General features: G+C 34.7%; 1 protein-coding gene across 1 annotated transcript in view; it reads right to left on the bottom strand.

Moving 5' to 3' along the window:
• The window catches only part of vir (VIR_N domain-containing protein), a 630,458-nt gene that overhangs the window by 391,251 nt on the left and 225,674 nt on the right, over positions 1-13,533 (bottom strand). Inside the window, exon 14 of the mRNA XM_090397685.1 lies at positions 1,102-1,297. Within this exon, the coding sequence (XP_090253811.1) occupies positions 1,102-1,297 (196 nt within the window). The remainder of the gene's footprint in view (positions 1-1,101; positions 1,298-13,533) is intronic.

Here is a 13,533-nt window from a genome sequence, read left to right as displayed (position 1 = left end):
GGATTGTTTTTAGGTTCGTCTTTGTTTTTAGCATTGTTTTTAACAGCATGCAAGTATGGCTGAGTAGACGAAGCTCAGTTAGCCTGTTCCTGGTTGTTTGTAGTAGTCTGCAGTTCAATTGATACTTTAGCTTTGTTTTTCATTTTATTGAATACCTTCGTTAGTTTTCTCACTGCAGTTAGTATGTCCTTTTTTAAATTGTTTCTTAAATTGCCGCTTACTTTGATAACGTTACACAGCAAATCTAGAACTTTTTCGAAATCTAGTTCATCCTGTGCCGCCATCCTTAATATTACTTGAAGTTATAGTATTATATCCTCCTATTGAACTGCTAAGTTTTCTAATGTACAAAGTTAAAAAAAAAATGTACTTAGAGTTTTCCTGCTTGTTTCTGGAAGTGACACTTCCATTGAATTAGGCTTCAGAGGGTTGTTTCTTGTGAGCTTTGTACCTCCCAGTGGCAGCAGTTGAGGGGGGGGGGGGGTGCTAGCCCTTGTTGTAGCAGCTAATCCTATTATGCATGGGTCATTGTTTTGAGGGTAGCTGGACAATAGATACAATCTGAACAGCAGTATTCAGTCCATAAAGATAGAATAAAATTCACTCATATGCGTTTAGAAGTAGGAAACTACAGATTAAATTAGTCACTGTTAGATAGAGCACTGTACACGCTATCAGTCAATACTGTCTATGTGTTACAGGTCTCATACTGTACTCAGTGACTGATACAAAATATTGGAAGAATTAAATATTTTTAATCCATTCTTAGTGCAGTTTCACTCCATTAAGCCTCTAACATGAATATTATTAAATTACAGATCCTAGCCATTTTGCCAGTCCTATAGCAAACTCCTGGTGACCACAGGAGTCACATGCTATAGTGAAGTTGCAGTAAATTTCTTTTAGCACAGCACTGTACCTACAGGACACAGTAGCTTGTTATGGTGAGTGAGGTTATTATAATGTTTGCCATAGTCAGATCTGACTGTAAAATATTGAAGCATACATATTTATATATGTTTTGGATTGTCATGAGAACAAATAATAACTTAAATAGTTAAATAATCTTGTAATTAAAATTCTACTGTGAAAAAGACTTACTACAACTTTCCGTGCATTCTTATAAATGGATGTAATTTCACTCAAGCAGGCAGTTATCAGTTTAGCTTGTGTTTCTCCTACGATGTTACTAGTTACGTCACTGGTTCCATCCACATCCATTGAATGCTGCTCTACTATATCACTAAGACCATCTGAAATTACTTTACTTTCAGTTACTTGTGTATTCTGAACATTCCTGATTTTGAGTAAGGAGACAAAAAAAATATTAATTAAAAAATAAATTTGTTTAATACAATTCCTGATATCTACTCTAGGAAGGGGGGGGGGGGAGAGCATACATACTATGATAGCATTACATGAAAATGTTTCATTGTTATTAACTTATTATCAACAATTTTCTTCTCAATTAGTCTGTTATCTGTCAGGACTCCAATATTGTCAAATCTTGTGCAAGCTCAGCTCACACATTCCCGAATGCTAAAATTCTTAATACCCACATTTTTAATGATTCTACCATTAATGCCATCTGTTCACTTCCATCATTTTTCTCACTCATATCTGTGGTCTCCAGTCTTCTTACTTTTGATTAATGTTTTATTTATATCCAAGCTCTCAGCTCTATATACATTAAAACTGGCTTAACACTGTCTGGCATACAGCTAGCTTAGGGTTTTATCTAATTTCATTTCATAACATATAAAAGTATTCATTTGACATCTTATCATACCAGTTCTGCCAATTCTGTTTATTTTCATCTTTAATTTGCCATCTTTAGTGAACATTATGCCTAAATAGCTGAAATATTTCACTTGTTCTCTAGATCAACTTTATCGGATTTTTTAATAGCCTTTGGAACATTTTCCTGATATACTAAAATCATTCCATGAAATATATATATATATGATGAATAAATATCGTATATATTCGTCATGAAAAAATTCCTACTATGCACCCTCGCCCAAGAGACATACATGATAAAATCAGATATTACATAAGGTTACATTAAGAAACCAAAGAAAATGATAAAAATCATTTTTGTTTCTTATAACAACATGATATATGCAGAAGCCAAAATTAGCAATTTATTTAATATAAGAAATTCAAATAATTCAAGCTTTTATACAAAAAAAAATACTAAAAAAATCGAAAGTATAAAAAAAGTTTTTATACTGCATTCAGTAAATACAGTATAAAATAATATAAAATTATCTTAATATAAAAATATATAAAAAAATAATGTAATACTCTAAAAACTTTTCTACTACACTTACTGAAAACATTAAACTAATTGAAGTACTGACTGCTGTCAATGCATTTTCTTTTCTTCAGGAAGAAAAGAAAAATTTTTTTGTCATATCTGAAAATCCTTATCAACTGCTTAGCACCACTGGTCTTTTCAGTGTACAAATACATGGGTATTCACTAACTTCTCCCAACAAGTTATTAGAACCTTAACAAACAGAGCAAAGGCAACCTGCAATTCCGAAGCAATCCTCCAATATGAATCCCAACTAATAGCACAACTGAATGAACAACTTGTTCATGAATGAACAACTTGTTGAATGAATAACATTGTGTCCTTTGAAGAAAAGACATCAGTTAAATTCTCATTGTGATTATAAGAATCTTTATATGGGCTTTTTTAATTGAAGGTGAGTTAGCCAATCTTATATAGAGACAGCAGAGTTTTTCTTCTAAAAACTTCCAAACCTTAAATAGAGATCCTTATTATGATATTACCATGGTTTTTGATTTATCATCTAAAAATTTGGTCTTAGCAATCTTTATTTGGTCTATAGGCAACTTGTTCTTGACCAGTTTTCCCTTCACAGTTTTTCTTACCTCTCTCCTGCCCCCTCTTCTTTCTCTCTAAACATACATACATATATATATATATATACATATATATATATATATATATATATATATCCTCCCTCCAGTAAGTATGCATACACAAATCTTTCACAGAATCAATAAGGAAATTCTTCTATATTCTCAGATTCAGTATTATTCTTTTTTATAAAATGGCAGAATAAGAGCATTACTCCAATCGGTTGGTCAATTGGTAGAGCCTCTGCTACTAATGGCTCACGCAAAAAGTTAAGCAAGTTTGAGCTCGGTTATTAGTTGGAAGGGGTTCAATTATTCGATGCTGTTGGCACACTCTCTCTTGATTAATCTTTCGAATCCCTGAAGGGATAAAATAATAATAATATCTTGGATGAAATCTTCTGAATAATGCAGAGTAGCAACTATGAAATTTTTAGACCACCATACTTTGGCATTTCAGGTCAGATATCATCTACACCAGCTAACTTTCAACATTTCATGCTTCCATTATGTTGGAGGTTTAATGGATTTTTTTACAACACTCAAAAAGAATTAAAATAGAATTTAATACTTCCTATATTTTGTCCTAGTCACTAGGACATCTACGGGGATTACAAAAACAATTAATGTAACATGCACACAAAAACTTACAAAACTAAGCCCAAACACGTGGGTGACACTAAAGTCCTATCTAGGTGGAGCGCCCTCTAAGGGCAGTAGTAGGTGGCCTGGAATGTAAGGTGGGACCTCTGGGTGATGAGTGTTTCCCAAATCTTCGGAAGCTTAATGCAACCATATTTTTTAAGATTTGGTTGGTTTCTGAGAGCTGCTGCTGCTGCTTTTAGGAGGTAGCCAACAACATCAGACTCGACGTAGTGAACATCCTCGCTCACTCTTCGCCTCCAAAAAAGTAACTTATCTTATGCCCAACACATGGCTCTCCAGAAACTATGCAAAGAAAAAAGTATCGTCATCACCAGAGCGGATAAGGGTAATGCCACAGTTGTTCTTAATACTAGCGAATACAATCGTAAAATGAACATTATCCTCCATGATCGCGCTACCTGCATCCCACTAGAACACGACCCCACAAAAACACAAGTTAAGAAATTAAAAATCTTACTTAAAAAAGTAACCTCCTGGCCCCCTGACGTCACGAAAAAACTTAAACCTTTCCGCTCCCGTCCCCCCGAATATACGGTTTACCAAAAATCCACAAACCCAATTCCCCACTCAGACCTATAGTAGATGCCACCAATGCACCTTGTTACAGACTGTCTAAACAGCTGGCCAACTCTCTGTCCCCCCTCACTGGAAATTCAGCTTCCTATATAAAAAAACTCGACCCACTTTAAAGCCCTCACAGAAAATTTAACCTTGAATAATACAGACATATTAGTAAGCTTTGATATCTCCTCCTTGTTTACCAATATTCCCTTAACTGACACTTTATCTCTCTTAGAAAACGTTTTCCCCTCTGACATCTTAAATCTCTTTTCCTTTGCCATCAACTCTGGGTATTTCTCTTGGAATAAAAAAATCTACAAGCAGATAGAGGGAACCGCCATGGGTCCCCCCCTCTCACCCCCCCTTGCCAATTTCTATATGAAAAATTTCGAAAAACGAGCCATAGACTCAGCCCCACTCAAACCTTCTATCTGGCTAAGATATGTAGATGATGTGTTCTCTATTTGGCCTCATGGCCCAGACACGTTAGACTCCTTCCTCGGTCATCTCAATAGCCTACATCCAAGAATCCAGTTTACTATGGAAAAGGAAAAGAACAATTGTTTACCCTTCCTAGACACCTTAGTCACGCGCCTGCCTAATGATACACTTGCCTTCACTGTATACAGAAAACCCACACACACACAGGTTCACATTTGTGTGAACCGCCCTCACTAATGAGCTTAACCACATACACAGAACTTTCCTCTCCAATGGCTACAGCGAACACAGTATCAAAAAAATAATCAATTCCTCCCCATTCCCCGCCCCTCTCATCAACAAGATTTTAAAAATGCCATCACCATACCCTACATCCGTGGCACTTCGGAAAAAATAGCCAAGATACTAAAAAAGTATAACCTACACACAGCATATAAGCCCTACTGCAAACTTGCTACCCTTATCCGTTCTACGAAAGATCAGCTCCCTCCTCTCTCTCTGCCTGGAGTTTACAAAGTACCCTGTTCCTGTAAGCTTGCGTACTTTGGACAGACAGGCAGATCAGCATCCATCTGCCTGGAAGAACGCAAGTCGTACATAGTTAAACACAACTATGGCCATTCAGGCTTGGCTGACCATGTTTTGGACACCACCCACAGAGTATCATGGAAGAAAACCACCATGCTCCACCAAAGCAAATTCAAGAAAGAGAGACTTTTCTTAGAAGCAGCAGCAGCTCTCAGAAACCAACCAAATCTTAACAAATACGGTTGCATTAAGCTTCCGAAGATTTGGGAGACACTCATCACCAGAGGTCCCACCTTACATTCCAGGCCACCTACTACCGCCCTTAGAGGGCGCTCCACCTAGATAGGAATTTAGTGTCACCCACATGGTTGGGCTTAGCATTGTAAGTTTTTGTGTGCATGTTACATTAATTGTTTTTGTAATCCCCATAGATGTCCTAGTGACTAGGACGAAATATAGGAAGTATTAAATTCTATTTTAATTCTTTTTGAGTGTTGAAAAAAATCCATTAAACCTCCAACATAATGTCCTCACAGCACTTAAGCCTCTACACAAGAATTCATGCTTCCAATAGATCTTCTAACTCAAGTGGATGATGCAGTTGTCGATTAGTCAAGTAATCAGCAAATATTGCCCAGTACTAATACCTCTGATCACAACCCCCCCCCCCCAAAAAAAAATCCCCATTTCAAATACTTCACAATAATTTAAAGAAATTAATATTTTTACTTAAATTGGCAAAACTAATCTTCTGGAAATGCCATTACTGTCTGATTCAGTTCACAGTTCTTATCTTATAATACTATATGTGAAGTCAGAAAATTTACTTGAACAAATGATTTAATTAATCAGTAATTAACACAATTTTTAATTAAATTTACAAATTAATTTAATAATTAATTTTTGTGTGTGTGAGCATAAATATGGATTTTCACTCTCTTGCACACTTTTATTCAAGTAAGCAGGGTAGAAAATTATGATTTAGCTCAACAAAATTAAGCACTGGAATTATCTCAAAATGAGAAAACAATGATAAAAATATTATTGTGCAGTTCTTATCAAATGGCACTAAAAATTTCTTCTATTTATCTATATAATAAGGAAAATAACAATTTCCCCCCAGAATCAACATCAGGTTTGTATGTGGCTTAGAAATGCACAAATATACTAGAGAGAGAGATCTTGACATTAATTAAGCAAGAAAAATATTAACTATTTATTTACAAAATGATATAATTTCCATGTATTCAATCATTCTCTCAATTTCACTTTAAATATATAATTGAAAAAATGTTCCAAAAAAAAAAACAATTACATGAATTCAGCCATATCAACAGATGACTATAATGTTTATGATACATTATATTGGATTTATTGGACCATGAATTTGATAAACATATATACATTATAGTCGACCAGTTTCACCAGCTGGGTTCTGTCTGGCTTTTTCAAGACGAGAAAGGTTATACTAACATTAAATGCTAAAACAAAAGAGTGCAGTAATGACTTAAAAATCAGTTAAACAAATTGAAGAGCACAGGTGACATCAAAAGCATAAAGCGTGGAAACTTAGTCATTGTTATTAAACCGCATTTTATAATTTTTTGCGTAATTGAGTTCTGCTAAACATAATGAATTTATTATGTTTTTCCAAATGTCTTTTAATATTATGCCTTGGTTTCTATTGAGGTTGTCTCCTGTCTGTAGTACCACTGCAGCTTCTTTAAAGATTCTACATCTGAATCTTCTTCAATGTATGGCATGGAGCTGTTGTTCCTATGGAATGGTTTGAAATTGAGAAATGATGTGCTAATCCTGAGGTGTCCGTTCTGTTATTATTTACATCTCCAACATATATTCTCTTTTATATTCTTTCTTTTGGATTTCTAGGCTTCATAAAGTTTGGCCTATGTAAGTCAGTCCACACGAACATGGTATGCTGTAAACTCCTGCGTATTTGTAGAAAGCGATGCTGTCCTTAGGCGATCTTAACATGTGCCGTGCAGTTAAAATAGCTTAAATGCAACTCTGATGTTAAAAGGCTTCATGATTCTTGCTATTTTGATGAAGACTGACCTGCATAAGGTATGACGATGGACAATACGTACTATGTCAATAGAGTTTGTTGCTAAGGGTTGTTTCTATAGAGGATCTTTTGAATTAAATTTGTGGATAACCATATTTGGATCAAGTTTTTGATATAAGTGAGAGCTCATCAAGTGCATCTTTTTCTTCTGTGATGATATTTTTTGCTCTGTTTTTTAGCATAGGTATGATGCTAAGTTTCTGTGCATAATGATGATTAGATGTAAAATGAAGATAACATCCGGTGTCTGTAGGTTTGCGATAGATTGTGAGCTTGATTTGTCCATTATCTTGTTTTTTAACTAGTACATCCAAAAAAGATAATTGATGGTTGTTTTCTAATTCTAATGTGAATTTAATTTTATGATTGAAAGAATTTATTTTTTGGAGAAACTCGTGTAAGGTATTTTCCGTGTCTTTCCAAATGATGAACACATCGTCAACATATCTTCACCAGACTGATGGTTTCGGGGTTATTTTTGCTAGGATGTCATTTTCTAGTTTTTCCATGAACAGATCTGCACAGGGTGGTGACAGGGGACTGCTCATGGCTAAGCCTTCCAGTTGTTGATATACTGTGTTGTTTACTTTAAAATAGTTAGCATTGAGGCAATGGCGGAAAAGCTGCGTAATGTCATTTGGAAAGAGATCTTCTATGATCTTAATTACTTCTTTAACTGGTGCGTTCGTGAAAGAGTACGTTCGTTAGTCTGTTGAAAGAGAAGATAAAAAACACATACATAAAGAACACTCAACATTTTGTTGAAAAACTTAAAAAGATCAATATATCAAACAGACATATTTGCAAGTCTAGACGTGGTCTCTCTGTTCACAAATGTACCGGTCAAAGAAATAATTAAGATCATAGAAAATCTCTTTCCAAATGACATTATGTAACTTTTCCGCCATTCTATCCCAAGCTCACAATCTATCGCAAACCTACAAACACCGGATGTTATCTTCATTTTACATCTAATCATCATTATGCACAGAAATGTAGCATCATACATATGCTAAAAAACAAAGCAAAAAATATCATCACAGAAGAAAAAGATGTACTTGATGAGCTCTCACTTATATCAAAAACTCGATCCAAAAATGGTTATCCACAAAATATAATTCAAAAGATTCTCTACAGAAACAACCCCCAGCAGCAACCTCTAGCGACACAGTACGTATCGTCCATCGTCATACCTTATGCAGGCTCAGTCTCCATCAAAATAGCAAGAATCATGAAGCCTTTTAACATCAGAGTTGCATTTAAACCTATTTTAACTGCACGGCACATGTTAAGATCTCCTAAGGACAGCATCGCTTTCTACAAATATGCAGGAGTTTACAGCATACCATGTTCGTGTCGAATGACTTACATAGGTCAAACTTCACGAAGCCTAGAAATCCGAAAGAAAGAATATGTTGGAGATGTAAATAATAACAGAACAGACACCTCAGGATTAGCACATCATTTCTCAATTTCAAACTATTCCATAGATTGGGACAACAGCTCTATGCCATACATTGAAGAAGATTTCAGGTGTAGAATCATTAAAAAGCTGCAGTGGTGCTACGAACAGGAGACAACCTCAATAGAAACGAAGACATCATATTAAAAGACATTTGGAAAAATTAAATAAATTCATTATGTTTAGCAGAACTCAATTACGCGAAAAATTATAAAATGCGATTTAATAACAATGACTAAGTCTCCACGCTTTATGCTTTTGATGTCACGAGTGATCTTCAATTTGTTTAACTGATTTTTTAAGTCGTTACTGCATTCTTTTGTTTTAGCATTTAAAGTTAGTATAATCTTTCTCATCTTGAAAAAGCCAGATAGACTCCAGCTGGTGAAACTTGTCATCGATTATGTATAGTGTTATCAAAATCATGGTCCAATAAATCCAATATACTGTACCATATTTAGTGAAAAGGACCAAATATTAATTATCAAAGATGACTATAATCTTGGATCAGAATTTAATAGTAATGTATCTGCTCTCATGTTTAAAATATTTCACTTTTATACTACTGATTCCAGACAAAAAATTGTTCTCATTAACTATTTCATAAGAACAATAACTCTCATTACCAAAGTAGTGAAAAAATAAATAAAGGAAAGACTTATCCTCAAATCAAAGAGATGCCTTCCATACAGTTAATAATCAAATAAGACAGTTCCACTTAAATCAGGTTGAATTCCAGATGATGGTAGCAAAGCTCTTAATACCATCTACAAAAAGGAATATAAAATTGAATGTGAGAATTATGGAGGAATTTCCCTATTGAGTGTTTCAGCAAGATTTGTGCAAGCATGCATGACAAGAACCAAGAAAAATTCTAGAAGGGAAACTTAAAGAACATGCTAGATTCAGGCCAAATAACAAGGTGTCGAGAGAAAAGTTCAAAACAATATAATTATATGATTTTAAATTGTACATATTTGGTCTGATGTATTAAAATAAAGAACTTTTATTGTTAAAAGACCAGAAGATAAATGATAAAATATACAAAAAGCCAACAAGTTTCACTAGCCACTGTCTAGCATTTTCAAGGCTGAACTGGTGTGAAAACAAATGCATTAAATTATGTGTAAAACATACACTTTAGTAACCGTTAGGCTGTTACATTTGATCATTCATGTTTCATGGCATGCATGTGTTCGATGCTTCAGTCAGAATCTGGTACATGACCACATGTTGTATAGTTTTTTGCATATTGTAGTTCTGTTGAACTGAGAGAGATGATGAGATTTTTCCATATGTCTTTAAGAATAATACCTTGATTTCTATCCACAGCTGCTTCTTTTAAAGTTCTGTGTGTAGTCATTCTCAATGTAAGGCATAGAATTGTTTTTCCAATCTATAACGTGATTTGATGTTGAGAAATGATGAGCTAAACCAGATGTGATGATTCTATTATGATTGACATCCCCCACATGTTCCTTCTGTCTTATTTCAAAACTTCTAGAAGTCTGACCAATGTAAGAAAGGCCACACATGCATGGAATGTCATATACTCCAAGACATTTGAAGAAAGGTACCTCATCTTTGGGTGATCTTAAAATTTGTCTGCTCATGATAGTTGGTTTAAAAACCACTCTGATGTTATGAGCTTTTAACATTCTCACCAATTTTGTGGAAACTGAATTAATATAAGGAATGACAGCTGTGGACACATATTGGGGCACCGTAACACGTTGTTGGTGGTTGTAACCTTCTAACATTTTAAACAATTTGTTTAAAATGTTAGAAGGGTATCCAATCAGAGATAGAGTGTTAGCTATTAGTGACAGTTCTCTCTGTACATCTGCTTCTTTTGAAATAGACCTTAAGGCTCTATTACGGAGCATGTGAATGATGCTGTGTTTTTGTGATTAATGTAGATATCTACCTGTATCTGTGGGTTTCTTGTAAATGGAGAGTTGGAAGCTGTTATCTTCTTTCTTCACGAGGATGTCAAGAAAAGGAAGTTCTTTGTTCTTCTCTAGTTCTATAGTGAATTGGATCTTATTGTGTAGTGAGTTGATTTTGCTCAGAAACACGAGAAGGTTTTCCATGGTATCCTTCCAGATGATGAACACGTCATCGACATATCTCCACCAAATTGACGGTTTTGGTAAAATGGTGGAAAGAATATCCTTTTCAAGTTTTTCCATAAAAAGGTTTGCACATGGTGGTGAAAAGGGGCTACCCATGGCTAGACCTTCTGATTGTTTGTATACAGTGTTGTTAAATTTGAAGAAATTTGATTTCAGGCAATGATGAGACAACTGTGTGATGTCTTGAGGGAAAAGATCTTTCAGAATGTTGACTACCTCTACGATCAGTACATTAGTGAATAAGGACACTACATCAAGACTAGCCATAATGTCCGTTTCTGATATTTTATTACTCTTGATTTTTTCTACAAAATGTTGAGAGTTTTTAATGTAGGTCTCTGTGTGTCTAATTGTTCCTTTCATTAATTTTGCCAGATGCTTTGCTAGTAAGTACGTAGGTGAGGATCTTCCATCAACTATTGGATGAAGAGGTACGTTTTCTTTGTGAATCTTGGGAGCCCCGTAAAGGTGTGGAGTAATAGGATGTAAGGATTTAAGTTGCTTTTTAAGTTCATCCGACCAACCGGTCATATTGCGGATAAGAGCGTTAGTCTCCAGATGATTACTCATGATGGGATTTTTATCTAAAACTTGGTAAGTGGAACTGTCTGCTAGTAACAAGTTAATCTTATCAAAGTAATCTTTTGAGTTGAGAATGACCTTTGAATTTTCTTTATCGGCTTTTGTTATTATAATGTCTTTGTTATGTAAATTGCAGATAGCTTTCTTATCATAAGGAGTAATATTAGGTATTGGTGGTTTAGCTGAAGCAAGAATAATCGTACTATCGAACCTGATAGAATTTGCTGTAGCCTCTGGAAGAGGAAAAAGACTTTTTTCTATCCCACATATGAAATCCATTTTAGGAATAAAATTAGGGGAGATGGCAAAATTGAAACCCTTTTTTAGGATTTCTGATTCATGATTAGAAAGCTTGTAATCTGAAAAGTTAAAAATCACTTTGTTGTTAGGGAGACTGTGGTGCGACTGGAATTTTTTCTTATAAAGAACTTCGAATTTTTTAATTTGTCTGATTTTACTCATTCTGAAAGTTTTTTCGTAACTATGATGTAATACGTGGTCTATATTATTCCAAGTTGTGTAGTCCAAACTGTTACATATGTCATCAAACTGTTCTCTACATTTTTATTCTTTATTTTATAATTATATGATGTAAACAGGAAATTGTATCAAGTAACACTGCCTTTGAGTTGTAAGTCAGCAGTCAGAACTGAAAGACATACAGAAAGCTGGTCTGATGTAAAATCAGGTGTAAGACAAGGGTGCACTATCTGTAGTTTTATTCATCATCAATACAGTTCACATTATGAAGCAAAGTGGCATTAAACAATATCAAAATTAGAGATATTAATCTCAGCTCATCACATATGAAGATTCTATACTTTAAATAAACATTTCGAATCTGTAGGATTTCTTAAATGAACAGCTGTTGTAACTTGTTGTACAAAAAACAAAAATCAGCAATTAAAAAGACAGGCTATGGAAACAGGCAGGAACAGCAGGTGCATCCTGGATAGAAAATGCAAAAACAAATAAATCATTATGCTATTTAGGAACAATTTTTAAAGATAGCGATTTAAATATGGAAACATACAACAGAATAAGCAAAGCTAATATGGCAGGGAGTCAACTGAATAAATTTAAATTTATATGAAATAAAAGAGAAATTAGTTAAAAACACTTAGCTAGTTATATACAGGACTGTTGTAAAATCATGTACAGAAGGATTTTTATACAAAAATACCTTATATTTTACTGGTAAACGAAATTCCAGTCAATATACTTGTGTTTAACTAGCAATTGTATAGTATAGTAATATGGAAATAATATTTTATATTATTTCCATATTACTAAACTATACAATTGTTTTGTAAAGGAACAAAGAAAGTTATGAATTAATTTGTGTCACAAGAATATTCCAGACAAAGATATTTCCAGATATCTTTGTCTGGAATTATCTCATTAACTTATGACCTAGGGCAATTACAATCACAAAGGTCAAATATGTGGGATTTCCCTCCTTAATGCAACGACCAAAAAAAAAGTGGTGGGTGCAGAACCATGTAATACCCAGAGGATTAATGCGTAAGAGGACCCAAGGACAATGGAGCCATATAAAAGGGTGTTGCTATGGCGACACAGGGATCGGGCCGGTTTTGCGACGTCACAGCAGTCAGCGAGAAGTTACAAGATCAACGACAGTCAAGGAGCTATGGAGTTACGATGTAAGTTACAGCTACAAAGGTCACAGAGTCGCAAGGGACTTTTGCTGATTGTCTTCAGGGGGAAGGCCACGCAAAAAGGAGAGGCAGATTAGATGTGTGTGGCAGAATAAGTTCGTCATCATTTCTATTTTGGATCCAGGTTCAGGGAAAACCGCCCCGGTTCAAGATTGGATCCCTGCATTCCAGCCAGTAGATGCCAGAAATGCGAGACAACTAATTCAAGTTGTTTTTGGAAGAAAGCAGTTACCAGATTTTCATGCCCCCAAGTTCCTGACATTTGCAAATAGTAAGAGGAAATCCCACAAATCCTGGAGAAGGTACCGATACGTGTTGCCAAGATCGGAAGGTAATAGAAGAAAGTGATTTCGAAGAATCTATCAGAGAGAGAACCAGACAACTGATTCAAAGTAAGATCTTTTTGTTTTACTAGAGACAGAATTTGTGACGGTGATTTGTTTAAAGTTATTGTTTGTAATGATACTTAAGGACTATAGGGATTTATCTAACCTTTGAATC

This window comes from Typopeltis vanoorti, chromosome 9, assembly GCF_054136105.1.
Source record: "Typopeltis vanoorti isolate ZY-2024b chromosome 9, IOZ_Tvanoo_1.0, whole genome shotgun sequence".
Classification (NCBI taxonomy): domain Eukaryota; kingdom Metazoa; phylum Arthropoda; class Arachnida; order Uropygi; family Thelyphonidae; genus Typopeltis; species Typopeltis vanoorti.
The sequence above is the reverse complement of the archived record's forward strand: the minus strand, read 5'-3'. Positions and strand labels throughout refer to the sequence as shown.